Source organism: Miscanthus floridulus, chromosome 7, assembly GCF_019320115.1.
Source record: "Miscanthus floridulus cultivar M001 chromosome 7, ASM1932011v1, whole genome shotgun sequence".
Taxonomy (NCBI): Eukaryota; Viridiplantae; Streptophyta; class Magnoliopsida; order Poales; family Poaceae; genus Miscanthus; species Miscanthus floridulus.
This window is the reverse complement of record NC_089586.1, coordinates 13,852,470-13,872,376: the sequence shown is the minus strand read 5'-3', so window position 1 is coordinate 13,872,376 and position 19,907 is coordinate 13,852,470. Positions and strand designations below refer to the sequence as shown.

Here is a 19,907-nt window from a genome sequence, read left to right as displayed (position 1 = left end):
AACACACAAATCACAGGCATGTATGCAAATTGGCTAGCCTAGAATCAAGAAGAACAAGTATGAACTCGCGATGCACTGAAACGCAGAAATGACGAACGGCAACTGTCAGAGGACAGTGCTATTTTCCACGGATTAATATGATCAGTACATCACAATTACAATAGAAGTTTTTCTCCAACACACAAACTCTGAGGTCTAAGCTACTTATACCAGCAACTCTTACACACGATACATGGCTAAACAACTGCCTAAGACACAGATACAATGGAGTAGAAAGCAACCGTCAAGCGACGTCGTGTCGTGGGCGCGCTCACCGCGTGCACAGCAACTGCCTGAGTTCAAACCTGTAGCTTCCCGCCTTCGGCTTGGTCAGACTCTGACACTTCCATGCCATGACAGAATTACACCAACATAGACACGCCGCCGACCGCAGAGCTCGCGGACGCCCTGCCCTGGTTCACCACGGCGCGCCGTCCGAGCGCCGCCGGCCGCAGAGCTCGCCTCGCGGCCGTCCGCAGAGGTTGCGAGGAGCTCGCGCGCCACCTCCCTCGGCCGCCACCAAGCTCCGCCGTCCGCAGAGGTCGCGGGGACCTCGCACGCTACCGCCCCGCCCAGCCCACCAAACTCCCTTTGCCTCTCTACGCCAAGCTCGCGGCCGCACCCGGCACCACCGCCCCACGGTGAACTCGCTGCCCGTCCAGCTCGCCGAAACTCCCCTTGCCTCCCTGCGAGGAACTTAAATACGAAACTTAAAGTGACTGCTAGAGAACACTAATTTGAAACAATAAGAAACAGTGAGGGGAAAAATAGGCAATGTGCACATCACAAAGCAAGATCAGATGGTTCAAATAAAATCTGACAAATTTTGTCGCAAATATTAAATATGTCCACAGACATGTAGCTCCATATTTATTTTTTATTTCATGACACTGGAGTGGTCTTCAATTCAAAAGATCTATCTATCGTTGGCTATGTATATGGTTTTTATTTAATATGAAAAAGGAGGAAGCAAACTTTTCAAAATAAAAGGAACATGCTGTTGTGCAGTGTTTTTTTAAGCCGGTTGTACAGTGTTTCATTCAATTTATTAATTTGTCTGGTCTCAAAACCTCATGATCTAATTCTTGCATGTGTGTGTGCGTGTAACTTCTAGCCAGAAAAGAAGAGATGCTATAATTGGCAACTATAAATTTGCAGCTTTTTTGCTTTTAAAAAATAATTGGCAACTATATATATCATGGACATTTTTTTTGGAGAGACTATTATTAAATATTGAACCTCTCTTTCTTCAATATAATGTGCATGAAGATGAAGGGGAACAATAAAGTATGTAGGAGCTGAGCAGCAGCTTTTTTGTATAGCTCAAATTCTAGCTTATTGATTACAAATCTCGAGTAAACTAATAGTATTTATTTCTGTGTTCAAGATATCCACACGTAGGGCATATATATATATACCACACGTAGGGCATATATATATATATATATATATATATATATATATATATATATATATATATATATATATATATATATATATATATATATATATGGTTAGATTACTTTTTAGATATGAGATCCGAATCCGTCCAAGTGTTTTAGCGGTGACACACACACACTATTGACAGGTACGTACGGCCAAGTGGACGTATGGACGACTAATCCTTTTCCGATTCGTACCAACCTTTAATTCTTTCAGCTTGCTAGCTACGTAGTACATACGTACCCACTCCTTTTGGCTTTGTGAGCGACAGCAGTCACTTTAAGAATTTGGAGAGGAGCCCCTAGAGAGGAGAGCTGACCGATCGAGGACTTTATTTGATGCGCATGCTTAATAAACTATTTAATGAATATTAGGGTCTTGTTTAATTCCTTCCTCTAAAGTTTACTCCATATCACATCGGATATTTAGACACATGCATAGAGTATTAAATATAGACTAAAAAATAATTAATTACACAGATTGCGACTAATTTGCGAGACGAATCTTTTAAGTCTAATTAGTCCATGATTTAACAATGTGGTGCTACAGTAATCACATGCTAATGATGGATTAATTAGGCTTAATAAATTCATCTCGCGGATTACTGAGAACTTCTGTAATATATTTTATTATTACCATCCGAACACTCATATGTGACACCCCGATGTGACATCCCTAAACTTTACTCCCTAGATTTAAACACCACCTAGATCCCATTTGATAGGTTCTTTTTCTTCCAAACTGTTTTTCTCCAGAGACAGGAGAATTCCTACCCAACTGATAAATTGTTTGATAAGAGAAATAGGAGAATCATTATAACTCGGGGTCTCAAATATCAAAATTGAGACTTGGGGTCCAGATAATATCATTATACAAGTTTAGGGATTGTTCCTGAATTTGTTATCTATATCCAGCATGAGTAGTAAGCTAGAAGGCTTACTCTTTCTTTCCAAATTATAGTTCACTTTAGCCTTTTGTTCCAAGTCAAACTTCTCTATATTTGACCAAGTTTCTAGAAAAGTGTATTAAACATCTATATTTGAAAACAAATAAACTAGTATCAAGACATAGTTAATAACGAAACTAATTTGATACTTATAGATGCTGATGCATTCTCTATAAACCTAGTCTAAAGTTAGAAAGGCCAAAGCTAAGATCTCGTTTGGCACAACTCCAGTTCACTAGTAAAGCTGTTTTTTTTTTCCTTCAGCTCCACGAACAACTCTATCGATAGAGCTGAAGTTGTTTTGGTGGACCGTTTGGCAAAACATCTCCCCCAAGAGCAAGTGGGAGCTAGAAGAAGCTATTATTTTTAGCTTCATCGCCCACCCGCTGCTCGTGAGAGAGCATGTTTTAAAGAGTTCCTCAAGTGGAGTTGTTTCATTTTACCTTGTTTAATTAGCACCAAATAGCTTCAAACAACTCCTTGAGTTGGTGGAGGACGACCTGTGTCAATTGAACTACAATTTATTATGGGAAAATATTAATTAAGGCATTGACGATGATTCTTAGATATGGGCCTGTGTGTTTCTAGCTCATGATAAATAAGATGATCTAGATGGGGGAAGCTAGACACAATTCAGTTACACTTAAGCAATCTCCCTCACGTACGTGTAGGCTCCATCAGAGGGATCGTCAATAATTTTTTTTTATTCAATTGTGCTCGCTAATAACAATCAATTCGAGACCTCTTGCCCTGATACATATATACAATGTTGATCTGAGTTATATGAACCGTTGACTAGTTAAGCCTAAAAATACTAAAGTAATAGAAAAATTGAATGCGTGGACAACTCTCTTTATATTATACTTTGACACCGTACCCAAAATTGTAAGTTCCCATTGGAGAGTTGAGAGATGTACCACATGCATTGATGCATATATATAGAGTATATATATCCAATAGTTATTTCTCGATCTCGCTCTCGCACACGTAAGCCGCCTGAAATTAACTGACGAAGTGGATAAGATCGAGGAGATGTGATCGAAGAGAGGAGTGGGCCCATATATAGTACCGTGGCCCACACACGTACAGGCGACAGTAGTAGTAGTTAGGGCGCGTTTAGTTCCGAAATTTTTTGGCTTTTGGCTACGGTAGCGCTTTCGTTTGTATTTAATAAAAATTATCCAATTATGGATTATTTAGGCTTAAAAGATTCGTCTCGCCAATTACAGGCAAACTGTGCAATTAGTTATTCTTTTTACCTATATTTAATGCTCCATACATATGCCACAAGATTTGATGTGACGGAAAATCTTGAAAATTTTTGGTTTTTGGGTGGGATCTAAACAGGGCCTTACTCCCTCAGTGTCGGTAAAGGAGGTCGTTTTAGCCTAACCGAAACGCTCATATACGATCGTGAATTATTATTGTTGATTAGTTTAGTGTGAGAGAAAAATATTATTTTAGTTAGAAATTTATGATCGTTTACGACTGAGCGAATAGACTGGTTTTAGATATCTTAGCCTTAGCCTTTGTTTTGGACGTGAATGCCCCCGCGCCGCCGCCTCGGTTCCGTCGCGCCGCTTCACGAGGAGCAGTAAAGTCGCGCGGCTTCACGATGTTGCCGTCCCCTCCGCTCCCTTCGTAAAGCCGATGGAGTACTACTACTAGCTTGCTCGCTCGTTCGCACAGAGCGGACGCTCGCACACTACTAGCTTGCTCGCTCGCACAGGATCTGAGAGCGGACGCACGCGCGGCGCTGGTGTCACCGGAGCTCTTCGGCAGCATGGAGGTGGCACCGGACTCCGTCACGTCGGAGGAGATACGCGCCCAAACGCGAGCGTACGGCAAAAATACGCGCCCAAACGGCAAAAATACGCTCCCATACGCAGCCAATACGGCAAAAATACGCGCCCATATGCAGCCGCGCCGCACAGTGCCATGCAAAACCATGAGCTCTTAAAAAATTACGGCAGTTTGTTGTAGAGGTGATATCCACTACCCTATTTAATAAGTGTAAACAAGGAAAAATATACCATAATTAATCACTCCTTGGTATATCTTGAAGGAGAGAAAAGCTGTGAAATTAAGATTCGATGATGATGAGATCGAAGGGATTATTGCATTGCATGGATTGTGTTATTAATAATGTAATAATAGACTGATTAATAGAGGCAGATAATACTCCTAGTATCGGAGAGAGATGGGAGCTGATTGTATTGTACTAGTATGTATGCATGTATCAGAGGGTCGAGAGCAAGATTAATATTCTGATAAGACTAAAAATGAAATGAATATACTCGTATATAGATAGATGGATGAAACTGTTGAATCATCATATCATCATCAGAGACAGATCGACCAGAGATCGAGGGGTGGCTGGTGGCTCGTGGGCAGGGCTACGGTTACGCCCAATTTTTTTTTTACGATTCGACTCTTTTTTTAAAAAAAATTACATTTGACTTCTTTAGACTTAAACTCATCTTTGGACCCCGAGGGTCGGCGTCAGGACTCATGGCGCCGACATAACACGTCTCGGCGTCACAGATCTTGACGCCGAGGTGTCTGGCCGTGCACAGTATGACATTCTAAGTGGCGTTTACGTGGCCGGTACCTCACGCGTGACTGGGTTTGCGGCCATAGTGTAAATCCTGTGACACCTACCCAGCCTGTAGAAAATATTATCTTCTTTCCTCTTGGAATGGCTCCTGCAACTGCAAATGCAGATTTGACCTCCCAGAACGAATCCAAATCAGGAGAAGATGTTTCACAGGGAAGAGTGAGCTCTTCAGCTGAGTGCCTGTTTAGTTCTCAAAATTTTGCAAAATTTTTCAAGATTTTTTGTCACATCGAATATTTGGACACATGCATGAAGCATTAAATATAAATAAAAAATAAAACTAATTACACAGTTTAGACGAAATTCACGAGACGAATCTTTTAAGCCTAATTAGACTATGATTAGACACTAATTACCAAATAACAACGAAAATGTTATAATACCCTTTCCCAAAAAATTTCGCTAACTAAACAAGGCCTAAAGGTAGGCCCTTTATAAAAGGTTTTCCTGTTTCAGTGAAATCTGTTAATCGCTATTTAGATCCCCCGAGTTGTGCCAAGAACTGTGAAACTAGAACCAAATTTGTTGGATCTAAATTGGCCTGTTTAGATCCTAACTCCACTATTTTATGTTAATAGGTGGCGATGCATTTGAGATCTGGAAATTGTAGTACAGAAATATTTGTATTTGGTGTAAACATTTTTTTTGTCCCTCGCAGCTATCGGACAACTGGGGTGCACAGCTTGGACCAGCACAACTGAACACTCTGCAACTTGAAGGTATTAGCTCAATGCTTGCCTGCTGTTTGTGCCATGTTTGCTTTTAGAAATAATAGATTCTGTTGTTTCCTTAACTTTCAATCACATCCAATCTTATTTTTAGTAAGAGCAGAGGAATAAGACTGAAATCACTGAGATACGGGCTTAAGTCTGACCGTCGATGAAGTCCAATTTTAATCGAGAAGTAATCTGTGTTACCATCGCTACGTAAAAACACTATCAAATTTTCACTGCGTTTATGTAAAAACATATTAACATATACAAGTGTTGAAATAAGTACACTATCAAATTAAACATATCTAATTGAAGAATTTAGGTCCCGTTCGCTGGTTTGAATCTTGGCTGAAACTGGCTGAAAAACACTGTTCTAACTGAATTGTTGTGAGAGAAAAATATTGTTCCGGTTGAAAAAACAAGCCGAATATGGGGTAAGCCGAACTGAGCCTTAATGAAACTAACTTGATATTATGTTATTGCATTTTTTATATAATTGTTCAAAGTTAGTAAAAATTGACTTTAATTTGAATAAAGCTAATATAAATTATATTTAAAACAGAGAGGGTAGATCATATTGGCATATTTAATTTCTCGGTGATACAACTATCTTAGCCACCTACTTTTCCCTGTATTGAGATGTAATCTACCATTACTAGAGAAATAAATATACACACATAAATAGGGGCTAGCTGATGTGACTCTTCAAGTAATTCAGAATGCTCCTCTGCATGCGCTGCACGGTCCCCAGCCACGCGTCCCGAGGGAGGAGGGCGTGTGCAGCAGCCGCAGTCCGCAGTCCGCCTCGCGGCCGTGTCTCCCGCACCCATCTCGTCGCGCGGGGACCCAGGTCGGCGTCAAGATCTGTGGCGTCGAGCTCGACGTCAATATGTGACGTCGAACTCGGCGCCATGTATTCTGGCGTCGAGGTATCGGCCACGTGAACGTCACCTAGGATTCCCTACTGTGTATGACCAGGCACCTCGATGTCAAGATCTGTGGCGTCGAGACGTGTTAACTCAGCACCATGAGTCCTGGCGTCGACCTTTAGAGTCCAAAGATGAGTTTAAGTCCTTCGAGAGCAAACGTAATTTTTTTTTCAAAAAAAAAGCATCTTAAATTGTAAAAAATTAGGGCGGTTACGTGTGCTCACGTACGGTACGCCTCTCATGCATGGCAATGGCATGCACCCCGTCCAATGCGCGCGCCACCTCCCTCCCCGCCGGATCTCGATGTGGATGGGATCTGATCTCCTCCGCCTACAGACTCTGTGGCCTCGCTAGCTCCACTCCGTTCTCCGCCTCCGTGCACGTCACTGTCCTCCTCCACCGAATAACAATGGAAGGTCATTGATCGATCAATTGATGGCGCCGCGGCCGCGCTAGCTCGTCGGAATAAAGCACCCGACGACGGTCCCCTTCTGCTTTTTCTTTATTATTATTATTATTATTTGAGGAATGTGACATTTCTCTCTTTTATTTCTTTTCATTTCAAATTCAAAACTCGTGTGCTCATTTGGACACCGGCCGGCCAATGTATAACAAGCATGTGTGGAACAAATAAAAACAAGTTTATTCTACTTTGTTTTCTTTTATTATTATTTATTACGAGTAAGTCCTACACATATATACGTACGTAATCCCTTCCTCCGATGATCATGCAACAATCCAAACAACTAGTAACATGGATGCAAAGCATTGTCGTCAAAGTCTCTTGTGAGATATGTCCCAGTTCTAAATCCGTAAATCGTAAGTTGGTTTAATTAGTTTAGTTTTCTCCTAATAAGTGTGTGAGATACCAATGGCCGTGGTACGTACCACGCGTTGGAATAAAGCATTCAACTGCCCTTTCTTTTCCTTTATTAGCAGAGAGATAAGATATCTCTCTCTCTCCCTCTCGAATTCACACGCTTATTTAATTGGGTTATTTGGATCAGTACCATTGCAATTTTTTAATTTTTGAGATACGCCATTACAATTCACCTATTTGAAGATGTGCCATTATAATTTAGTTGTTCCCTCAAATCTGTCATTTTATACGTTTTTATGATCTTAGGCCCACCTGCAGCACTAGATAATTTTGTACAGACCAAAATACCCTTGTCTCCTTCCTTCTCTCCATCCTCCTTCAGCACATCTCCAGCATGAATGCCATAGAGTCAAGCTTCATCGCCATCCAACCTCCCCCGTCCCTCCAGCAGCACGTTGGCGCGGCGATCGCAAAGGTGTGCTTCCAGCTCGTGCGGCAGGACGTCAACTTGATCCCCCGGCCAGTTCTCATACTGATTCAGTCATCGACGACCTCTGCTCCACCCTCCGAAAGATCGAAAACCTGCTGTGTCCGGCCGCTACGCGGCCTGCCATGCCTCGTGGCGGGGTGCTCGGCCCCTGCGTTGGCGCCCTGCACAAGCGGCACACGAAGAGCTGTCGAAGTCTACGCGGCCGAATGCGCACGGGGAGACCATGGTCGTGGCCCGCCGCAGAATCCGCTTGCCGTCCGCCCCGACGCTGAGCTTGCCAGGCGAGCGACCCACCCACGCTCATCAGCCCTGCGCTCGCTGGCTGCTCGTCCTACTCCTTGCGCCCGTCGGCCGCCAGCCTGCTGCTGCATGTGCTCCGGATCCACGAACGATGCGTCGGCGGCAGACGTGCAGCGCCCTAGGTGGTTGAGCTCGCCGCCCCAGCCGGCCGGCTTGCTGCTCCCCGTGTCGCCTCCCTCCAGAAGCCATCGCACATCCACCTCGTCCTCACTGACATGCTCGCCTTGGGCGACCGTCTCGTGGCCTCCGCGCGCGGGCTCGCCGCGCCACCGCCGTCATGCGCTCCCTCCCACGCATGCTCGCACGGAGAGGTCTGAGGCTGCCCACACTTCGTCATTTATGTGATGTTGGAGCACTACCAGGTGGGGATAGGGACGAGGCCATCGGGGAAGTCGCTGGGTCCAAGGACGGCGGCACGACTCGAAGAAAGGAGACGGGGCGTGCGTGATGGGAAATAAAGGAGGAAGGACCTGACCTATGGGCCCCCACGTCATTGATAGGCAGTGAGAAGAAGATAGAGGGGGCATTCTGGCCAATACGAAAATACTTTGGCCTGTAAATGGGCTCAACTGTTTCTAAAACGTTCGTGATGGTATATTTGTGGGAGCAAAAGAATTATAATGGTGCATCTTCAAATAGGTGAATTATAGTGGCGTATCTCAAAAGTTAAAAAATTGCAATGGCGCCGATCAAAATAACCCTATTTAATTTGAACACCAATACACAAAGATTCATGCATTTGTTCAGGGAAAAAACAAGTTACTAATTCTGGTATTTAAGCCCTACCTTCCTGGGGCGGATCTAAGAAAATAGGTTAGGAAGGGGCTTCTTCCATCATCTTCTATCTCTAGTCCCCTTCTTTTAAGTTTTTATCACATCTCGGTGCTAGATTCACCCCTGCTTCTTGCTCTGATCCTGATATAACAACTAGATAGTACTCCGATCCACCCATTGTAAATTGTAAGTCGTTTAGCTTTCTATAGGTACATAGTTTTTACTATGTATCTAGACATAGGGGCTGTTTGGTTGCACGCCAATGTCTGCCACGCCACACATGGGGCCGCCACCAACCGTTGGCCAGTGTTTGGTTTGCATGCAAATGATGGCAGCCACACGTTTCTCTAGTTCATTTTCTCACCACGGTTGTGGCGGCCAAATACTTCGCCACAGGCTTGGGCAACGCCACAACTGCTGTGGCAACCTTTGGCCGGGGACCAAACGGCCCTATAATGTATATCTATTTAGCCAGGTGCATAGCAAAAGCTATGTGCCTGCCTAAAAAAGCCAAAACAACTTACAATTTAGAACAGAGAGAGTAACATTTAGTGCGTCGTCGAACCCTTGAGATCCTTAGCTCCTCGTAGGTGAGCTTTGTCCAGGGACGTATGGCGGAGGCTACACCGAATCCCTTACATTGACAAATCAGTGCAAAGTCATACATTCTGGATCTGTCACCTCAGGGTCCGTGGTCCATCGCCATCGAATAGGTAGACCACAATGTGAAGGGACTCATCTCGAGGAAGAGGGATACCGAGAGAGATCTAAAGAAAGAGGAGAGGCGCCATGGGTGAAGAATGAGATAGGGAGAGGAGTGGGGGCAGTGGGGTGAGCGGAGTGGGAGAGAAAAACCCTAGTACTTTATATTGGTCACCACCATGTAGGTTGGACCGGCCTGCTAATTGGTCCTCTGGTCTATTTTTTGTGATGTGGCCCACGTAGGCATTGGCTCTGACAAATCAGATTTACAAAAGGCGGTTATACATAAAGTTTGTCTCTGAAAATGAACCTATCTCTTTAAGGATCTGTTTGATTCCCTCCTCTAAAATTTAAAGCTCTAAAAACTTTAGAGCACTTTAGCTCAGTTTTGAGATCTAAAGCTCTAATGTGAGATGGGCTAAAGTCTAGAGCTAACTTTAGACCACCTGTTTAGAGACTTTAGCTCTAAAGTTTAGAGGAAATGATCCAAACAGACTGTAAATAAACTAAATTGTCTTTAAAAATCAAATTTATAGTAGTGATTGAGATCAAAGCCTCTCCGTAACAATATAGTTAATGTAAATGAAAAAAAAAGATATTGAACGTACGGGTACATTTTTTCTCCTTACTGATGTGCACGCGCCACAAAGTTATACAATATTAGAGTTGGACTGAACAGGCTGTTAGCGTCAAAATCTCTTTGCTAGTTATACAGGGTCTGTTTGGTTGTGTTCCTAAAGCTAGCGTGGCTTATATTTTAAGTCAGGACAGCCTAAAACAGGCTCCAGCAATGCAACCTTAGGTTGTTTGGTTGGTCTTGGCTATGATGATAGAATCACCTTGCATAAGAATAGAGGTGGACTTACCACCATCCACCAACAACAGCACCATGTTCGGCGAGCAACGAATCCACACAATCCCCACCGCGGCCACGCTAGTCGCCTCCGATGGCCGTCCGGCGCGGGTCTCGCATCATCAAGCTTCACGATTCCAACCCACCCCTCCTCGGCCGGGTGCCGGGGGCCACGCCGGGGGCCGTCCCTACGCCCTCGCGCAACGAGGGCCTTCTCGCGAAGCACCCGTGCGCCGCCCCCTCGAGCGCCTCCGCTGCGCACCCCGTCTTCGCCCTCATCGTTGGTCCGGGCTATTTCCGTCGCCGCCTCCAGGGCGCGCACCGAGCGAGAGGGCGAGGTGCGCGTCCTCGCCGACCAGGCGACGCACATTGACCGGCTCCAGTTGCACGCCCTCGTTCAACTAAACCATCGGAGAGAATAATAAAAAAACAACCAGCATGAGGAACATATATAAAGCCTATTTGGCATCACTCCTGCCGAAGAGTATAGCTCTCGTTTTGGTATAAAAAATAGCTCCAGCTTCTCTCGTATGCTAAAAAATGGTTCCTCCTCCAAAAGGTATTTGGTACGACTTCTTTGGCTCCTCTACCGAAGCTCTGTGAGTCGGATCCGTGCCAATTCAAACACGCCCGTGTTGCTCCATGGAACTAAACTACATGAGAATTCAAAAATGAAGTCTTTTGAGTATGAGGGAGTAGAAATTAACAATTACTCCATCCATTCCAAAATATAAGTCATTTCAAGAATCTTGAAGGTCAAAGCATCTCAAATTTGATCAAAATTAGTTAATAATTGGCTAGCATGGTAAGACGAGTCATGAGATATGTGTAGCCATGCAGAGAGAAATGGGAAGAAATGTGTCTCCGTGAGCCGCATGCCCAATTAATTGAATAGTTTGACAATAATAATATAGTTGAAAACTCTACATAAATAAAGCTAAGGAACGAAGCGTACATATGTGACAACGGCATTATTGCCACATGGAAAATATGGAGGCCGTTTGCATATGTACATGTATTGCCTCGTTCTTTCTTCTTGTCCTTGTGAAAAACAATACTAAATTCTTTCATTTTACTCTTTTTCTATAAAAACAGAGATCTTGCAGATTCACCAAAAAATCATAGACTTATTAGGATTTCTTCACTCATGGTCGACAAGCCACTATGTAGCTTCGCGTGAAAACTTAAGCTGCAACCATAACGAAAATTTGATTATAGTAGTGCTTTTTCAAATTTTTGTGGGTACATATGCACCGACAAGCCACTATGTAGGTTCGCCACTGTCACCGACTTGTTAGGATTTCTTCACTCATGGTCGACGAAGAGCTCAGTGTGTAGAAAAACCATCTAGACTTGGAGACGTGCTCGCAACCCCTTGCATCATCTAATAGATCGGTCAGATAATTTAATCCATGTTTATTTTATTCTACGTTCTTAAAAGTAACATAATAAAACTTTCCACTAAGAATGACCAAACAAATTTCACATTCATAGGTTTTTTTTTGAGCAAAATTTCACATTCCTAGGTGGAGAAACTCAAACAAAGAGGCCCTAGGCCCGCGTACAATCGGGCCTCTAGCCCACATGCGACCCTACTACGCTGGCTACTTGTGAACACGCACTGACAGGTCCCCCGCCTTCACTTACACACTTCTCGAACGTTATCTTGCCTCGGCAGTCGGCACTGCCGCCGTGACATCTGCGTCCTGTGAGCTCCTCCTCCTCGCCAGTCGCCACTCGTCGACTGCTCTGGCCGGCCGGCCATGGAGGCCTACGTGGGTGCCGCGCCCGCGGCCGGCGTGTTCGCGGGCTACGGCACCGCAGCCACGCGCCCCTTCATCCTCCGCCTTCGCCGCCGCCGCCGCGTCGGAGGCGGCGGGTCTCCGCGTTCCAGCGCCGGGCGAGTGCGCCTCGTCCGGGCGCCGTCGCCGCGCGCCGCTGGGGACGCGGGGGACCTGCCCCCGCTCGACAAGTGGGACATTATGGAGCTGGATTTCGGCAGGTTCCTCGGGGAGGACCCCAAGCTTACCCTCGCGAAGGTCCGCCCCGTTTCTTGCTTCAGATTATCTCGTGGCTGTAGCTAGATAATATGATGACCAGCGTAAAAATGTCCTCTTGCTCACTATTTGAATGGAAGTTTAGGCGTGCTTTGGGGTACTTTTGGTGTTTAGTTCCACCTACTAAAATTTAGTCCCTTTCACATCGAATGTTCGGATACATGCACGGAGTATTAAAATTAGACTAATTACAAAACTAATTGCACACATTGATACTAATTTACGAGATGAATCTATTAAGCCTAATTAGACTCATGTTTAGTCTTTCTAATCAGTACCTAAATACCCAATGTGACATCTCCTAAACTTGTCCCCGGATCCAAACACCCCGCCGCTTTGGTTACTGTTTCAGTTGTAGTCAATCCAATAAAGAATACTGTGACATGCGTGGTAATTTTTTCATATACCTGACCAGTATAGATTGGTCCTACTGGGTTAGTTAAATTTCTCAAACACAACCCAGCTAATTTTGTAACAACATAAACCTTTTTTTTTTGGCCTCTCAGTAGTATTGCTTTTGAAAAGAATGACGACTCCAAACAATAAAAAAGGTAAATTACAGGTGCATGATGAAGTTTGAATTCCATCGGAAACTAGCTTCTGTTTACATGATGCTATCTGCTTTGCTAGTGTGTACCGAAAGCATGGTTACTATCACTTCATTTGACTTGCATATTTTATGGGATGACTCTTTCAGATTCTTCTTAAGAAGTCAGATCCGGATGCCTCATCCCTCGATGTAGAGAAACTAATTGCCACAAAAAAGGACAAGCTAGATGATATTCTGAGGGAGTGCATAGAAGCTAATAAGAAGGACCAGGGTTTCAACACATCAGAAAGTGGATCCCCTTTGAATACGACACGTCCGACAACAAGCAAGCCGACTGAAAGCAAAAGTTCTTTGAATATTTCCAGGCCTGTTATGGGCAAACCTATCCAAGACGGGCCTCCATTGACTTTACTTCGACCAGCAGGAAGCAAACCGAAGCAAGATGAACCTTCTCTGGCTCCGTTGCGACCAGTTGGAAGCAAAGCAAATGAAGATACACCTTCATTAATGTTGTCGCGGCCAATTGGGAGCAAACCAAAGGTACGGGACACTCCGATACAGGATAGTTGGCCCAGTAAAGAGAGTTTAGCTGCTGCAACAGAGCTCAGTGAGGTGGGGAGCATCTCAAGAGCAAGCGAGGTGGATGTCACCTTGCGGAAACCCACCGTGTATCAGAGTGAGGATGATGATTTGAAGTCGAAGCTTAAAATCAAGCCAAATATTAACCTGAAAATGAGGAAAGATATGAACGAGGACTTAATGAACATTTCTCTCCTTCAAAAGCCAGATGTTGCAAAAGATACTTCTAATCCAGAGCAGGACAATGCCTCTGCTAGCCCTGCCACAGTTTCTGCTATAGTGGATAACAGCGAACTTGAGCCAGAATCAAATGGTGAGGTACAATGCCCCCAAACAAGACCCAAAAGTTAAACAGTTCTTTTTGAAGCTGATGATGCATATGTTCCAAATTTCAGGTCTTGATGAAAAATTAGTAACTGAAAATGTTCATGAATCATCTGGGCTTGATGACGATTCTACTGCAGGTAAGGAAGGCATGAAGTAGCTGTAATTTGTTTTCTTTTCAACTATTATGCTAATATTATGTTGGTGTTTTCAAGGACTACAGCCATCAGGTCAAACTTTCATTCAAGAAACAAGTACTTCTGCTGGACCAGTGGATAACCAATCAGCTACCAGCAACAATTTCTCTATGCAGGCTTTCTTGCAAGGAAAACCTAAAAGGTTCTTACTTCAGGAACTATGCAGTTATATTTTTAGCACATAACTTTTATCACTAGATATCTGGATCCTTATTTGAAGATCACATGGAAAATATTGTTGAAATTGTTGAAAAGCAAGGATTTGTACAGTGGTTATGAAAGTTCTACTTCACGCCTGTATTTTCTCATCATGATATTCACTTACTTTTCATAACTTTGTAAAGTTATCTAGTACACATGCGTCTTGCTATTGCTGTGCTAATGCCCTGAAACCTTCTTGTTTAATAACTTCTACTCTTTTACGAACATGAAATGTTCCTTACCATGTTCCGTGCACATTTATTTGCTTACTCCACACTCATGTACTTGTGATTGCATGTAGGTGATTATGACATGTACACACCTACCATTTTGGTAACATAGTAGGAACATCATGTGGCTGGAATAATTGAGCATTCCTTTGTTCCCTGCTTTTGTGCTTTTCAAAATAATTGTATCATTAAGGTTTCATGCATGCTATTATCTTACAACTAACATGGCGTTTATTACTTTGTAGAGAAAACCAATCTGCTGAAATATTGCCATCTGAAGTAGATGAAAAGATGAATGCTACTGATAATAAAAATTATGTTGATGATGGGGGAAATGTCTTACCATCAAAGCTGGAGGTAATTTCCTAATATTTGAGCTAGCCTCTAAAGGTTTTGCACAACAACAACACTTCTTAGAGTGTGGATATAGCTTCAATGGCATTAGGTGTTCTCCTTATAGGGCTGTACTTGACCATTACATTGAACTTAAGTTCCTGAGTCACTAATGCAGGACATCACAGAGAGTGACTGGACAAGGTTAGAGCATTACGCAAGTACTGGAGAAAAGGTTGAGGTGGAGCTGATAAATTGCAGTGCAAAGGGATTTGTTGTAAGTTTTTAGTTAGGTTTCGTATATTTTCTTATTTTATGAAACTATAGCATTGTTCTTTTCTGAGCCCTGTTATGTTTTCCTTGCCAGGTGTCACTTGACTCACTGATAGGTTTCTTACCATACCGTAATCTTGCTACAAAGTGGAAATTCTTAGCCTTTGAGACTTGGTTAAGAAGGAAGGGTGGCGATCCTTCCTTGTATAAGCAGAGTTTGGGATTAGATGATAATTTTGAGGTTAATGACATGAACATAGAACCAGAATCTAGCTCAGTTTCCAAAATAGCTGGTGAGGATCAAGAATCTGTGTCATCTAAGCCGAAGTTTGAAGATCTTATTCGAGCATACAACCAAGAAAAATCCAAGTTTTTATCATCATTTATTGGTCAAGTATGCATCTGAATTTAGTGTCCTATCATTTTGTGTGCATTGATATTATCGTAGTTAGCGTGCTGTTGTTTCGCAGAGACTCCGAGTATCAGTTGTCCTGGCTGACAGAAACTCCAAGCGGATATTTTTCTCTATGAAGCCAAAAGAGAGTGAAGAATTTATCCAGAAAAAGAAAAACCTGATGGTACTTTCCTTGTTTATATGCTCCTGACTTTTATGGATATATTTATGCCATCAAACTTGAAAAATCGTCAACAAAACGTTGGATTATCTATCAAGTTGCAAAGCACTGATATACAAGAGCAAGTAGGAGGGGAATCAAGATGTCTTGTATTTGAATATTTGACTCTTTCTTTCTGCATCACGAGTTCATGACTGAAAACCACAACATTTTTGTAGTCCCACTCACAGCTGAAACGGAAAGACACTTTCTCTATTACCCTAATTGGTTTGCATGCTATTCACTACTTCCTTATTCTGCAGGCTAGGCTCAACGTAGGAGATATTGTTCAGTGCACTATCAAGAGATTTGTTTACTTCGGGATATTTGTTGAGGTAGATCCAGTTCCTGCTAGTGCTGTATGATTTTCATCAAATATTATCATCTGACTATTTCTTTCAAAGGTTGAAGGTGTTCCTGCATTGATTCAGCAGTGGGAAGTGTCATGGGATGACACCTTAGATCCAGCAGTTTCTTACAAAATTGGTCAGGTAATTCTGGCAGTTTGCTGTTGTGATCCTCCCTTTATTTATCATCTTCCTTTTTTATTTGTTGGCCTTTCAGAACAATATCTTACCTTTTTTTTTATGAGTATGTCGAGGAAATGTGAGATAAAAACTCATAGGTTTTGTCACCTTTATCTGATTTTATCTTTTGTCTTTGTTTTGTTTAATACTGCTAAAATGCTCATAGTGCTATAGTTTCTGAGAATTGTTTTTTTCGTTTTCAGGTTGTGGATGCTAAAGTTATTCAACTGGACTACAATAATAGCCGTATATTTTTGTCACTTAAAGATGTAAAGGTACTGGAGCATTCCTTTGATCCACATTTGTGAGTATGTTAATTGGTGGTTTCAATTATTCCTTTGTTAATTCTTGCACTGAACTCCGATATGCAGCCAAATCTATCCATAGGTGCTTTGGAAGCAGTAATTGGTGAGGATTTATCACTTGGTGGAGCTCTTGAACCTGTGCAGGCAGATTTCGAGGTTTGCATTAAATTATGACCGACAATAGTGTAGCATGTACAATGAGGACCAAGCATTCCTCCTTTCCTGTATGGGCTCGTGTTACTCCGCCACTTGCGTCAGCTTGTGGTCTGTAGTTTCTTTTCTGCACAGATGGGTTTGTGTCGCAGACATGCCTGTGTCAGAGTCCATGGAAAACTTGGACTGCTCAATCTGAATTACCAATGGTTTTTTTAGCTTGGGAACTTCCCACATATGATCCAGCTCCTTTTCTTTGGTTGCCTTCAATCTAAGCTACATTTCTTATATTAATGGACATGTCGAGTTTAAGAATGTCTGACCTGGATATCCCGTGCCCTGAAATGGTTTATGAAGCTTATGGTCTTGTGCCGTTTTACTCCTCTCTTTTATGTCTTCTCGTCTCTTTGGATGATTCCATTTATGCCGCAATGTTCTTGTAACCCTTGGATGCATGATTGAATAATTTGTAGTGGCCTGAGGTAGATGCCCTTATGGAAGAGATGTGGAAAATAGAGGGTGTAAGAGATGTTTATAAAGGACGATTCTTCCAAAGCCCAGGGTTAGCTCCTACGTTTCAGGTAAGATGTGCACCTTGGTTCCTGGGACTACTACTCCCCGAAAGTTTTTGTTTTTCTGAACAAAGATGATTTCTTGGCAGGTTTACATGGCACCTGTGGTTGGTCCGAAATACAAACTCCTGGCACGGTATGGAAACAATGTTCAAGAGGTAAGGATTCGAACCTCAGATAGTGAGTGGTTCAAATTAAACGAGATATCCAACTCCAAGTAGATTAGAGACAGTAGGCTTTTAATAGTTAGTATTTTGTGTAGAAGTAGATTGGAAACGTACTATAGCTGGCTACATGGTGACATAATATATATACTATTTGCTGTTGTGCAGGTGATGGTGGAGACAACACTTGGGAAAGAAGAGTTGAAAGAGGCAATTTTGATGTGCACTAATAGGGTTTGCTGAATAGTTAGGATCTCCATGATGTGCATTTGATGGGGACCGATTTCTCAGGTTACTCGTATGCATATATCATTGGATCTACATAAACATAGCATATGTCATGGGATCTCCATGACGCCCATGAATTTGATGCGTAGATGTATTTTATTTTCGCTTCTTCCTCCTGGGAGGGCCTGAAGCATATGAGGGATTGGAACAGCATACGGATTATATCTGGTTAAAGACGTCACTGATAAAGCAGAGAAGAAGCTTAATTTTGTTGCATGCCTGCAGATTTCTTTTTATCAGAATGGTGATAAAATTTGCGGTTCATTTTGTGCAACAACCACGTTTTCATCGTGTCTCCACTTGAAGTTTCGTATGTCTAAAACCGACCAAAATGTCTTGGAATAGGAGTGTACGCTGATCTAACCTGCAATGGTACGGTTGGACCAAGTTAGAGACAATGTAGTTGTACCAAAATTTGGGACAATGTGCAAGAGGAAAGGACTTTCAAGCTCACAGACGAAATCAAACAGTAGACTATAACAAGTTCTTTTATGAAAGGAATAATATATGGTCCTGGGTTATTTTTCTGCGTGCTGCTCTCTTCAATCTTTACAACCTTTCCTTTGTAGAGAATAAATACGAAACTATTCTTTAAATCCCTGCAATAACACATGCAGAATCACGTGGTTATTAGCGAGAACTAAACCATACTCCCTCCATTCTAAATTTTAAGCAAGGTTCTAAATAGCGGGCTACAGCGCCGCTGTAGCGTTTTCATCAGGCTGCCGGTAAGATTTTGCATATCTTCTCTGCTGTCACAGCTAAGGCCGCTATATACGATGTTTAGAGTCGCCAAATAGGATAATTAGGGTTGCTATAGCGGTTTTAGTGATGATGAAGATTTGTGAAGAGGATGAGCTGAGGAGAATTGAGTCTCGAACTTGCTAAATAGGATAGCGTTATGGCTGCTATAGCGGTTTTAGTGATGAGAAGATTTGTGAAGAGGATGAGTTGAGAAGAGTTGTGTCTTAAACTTTTGCTTGTCTCTTGTGAGCTATGTGTGCTTTTGTAGGGTGTTTCAAACTTTCTGTTTTTGTTTGTGATTGAGGTTGGGACCTTTGATGCACTTTGTATTTTGCTATGAGCTTAACCTATGATGTCCTCTTAATGTCTCTTGTGAGCCTAACGAATGATCTTATGGATTCATTTACTCTTTTTTTATATTCATCTAGCTATTTATGATATGGACAAGTGTTTGGGTAAGGATGTTAGGCATATGTTAAAAAAAACTACTAATATCCACAAGTTTTTAGGTTATATAGGCTGATTTTTAGAAAACATGTCAGGTGCAAACCAACCAACCTGTGCAAACTTGAAAACTACCAATCAGGACTACTAGATGCTGATCCAATGGATGGGGTGAGGGGCTTAAGCGCAAAAAAAAAGGCCGGCGCGTGGGGGGCTTAAGCGCAAAAAAATCCCACATCTCACCCCATCCATTGGATCAGCATCTAGTGGTCCTAATTGGTAGTTTCCAAGTTTACACAGATCGATTAGTTTACACATGACACGTTGCCTTTTTTAGAAACCATTAGACTGCTAAGAGTAGACGCAATGTTACTGGGGTTTCAAACATCAGATCTCAGCCTGTTCGGGAGGCCGTATCGTATCGTGGATTATTTACTGCTGGCTGGTTTGATGTGAGAGAAAAACACTGTTCTCGGCTGGAAATTTACGATCGTTTACGAGCAAGCGAACATGCTGTTATCAATGTTACTGGGGTTTCAAACATCTTGTCACTGACATAGAGCACTGATGCTGGAACTTGCTATTTCTTGCAATGGTAGCAGATATGCGTAAAACACGTGGGGCCCAATCCCAGTAGCTTTTTAGTTGCACGGCCACGCTAGAGGTGTAAAACACGTGGGGCCCAATCCCAGTAGCTTTTTAGTTGCACGGCCACGCTGGAGGTGT

The 19,907-nt window shown here is 42.8% G+C and overlaps 1 protein-coding gene across 1 annotated transcript; it reads left to right on the top strand.

The window, feature by feature from the left end:
- The first annotated feature begins 12,285 nt into the window (after positions 1-12,285).
- LOC136462617 (uncharacterized) lies at positions 12,286-18,202 on the top strand. The gene is made up of 15 exons (XM_066461691.1): positions 12,286-12,665; positions 13,381-14,125; positions 14,208-14,276; positions 14,352-14,475; positions 15,010-15,121; positions 15,276-15,374; positions 15,465-15,764; positions 15,841-15,948; positions 16,248-16,319; positions 16,389-16,475; positions 16,715-16,786; positions 16,883-16,972; positions 17,443-17,550; positions 17,631-17,699; positions 17,874-18,202. Exons 1-15 carry the CDS (start codon positions 12,390-12,392, stop codon positions 17,946-17,948), a joined length of 2,406 nt encoding a protein of 801 aa, XP_066317788.1. The 5' UTR covers positions 12,286-12,389; the 3' UTR covers positions 17,949-18,202.
- Positions 18,203-19,907: the final 1,705 nt, after the last annotated feature.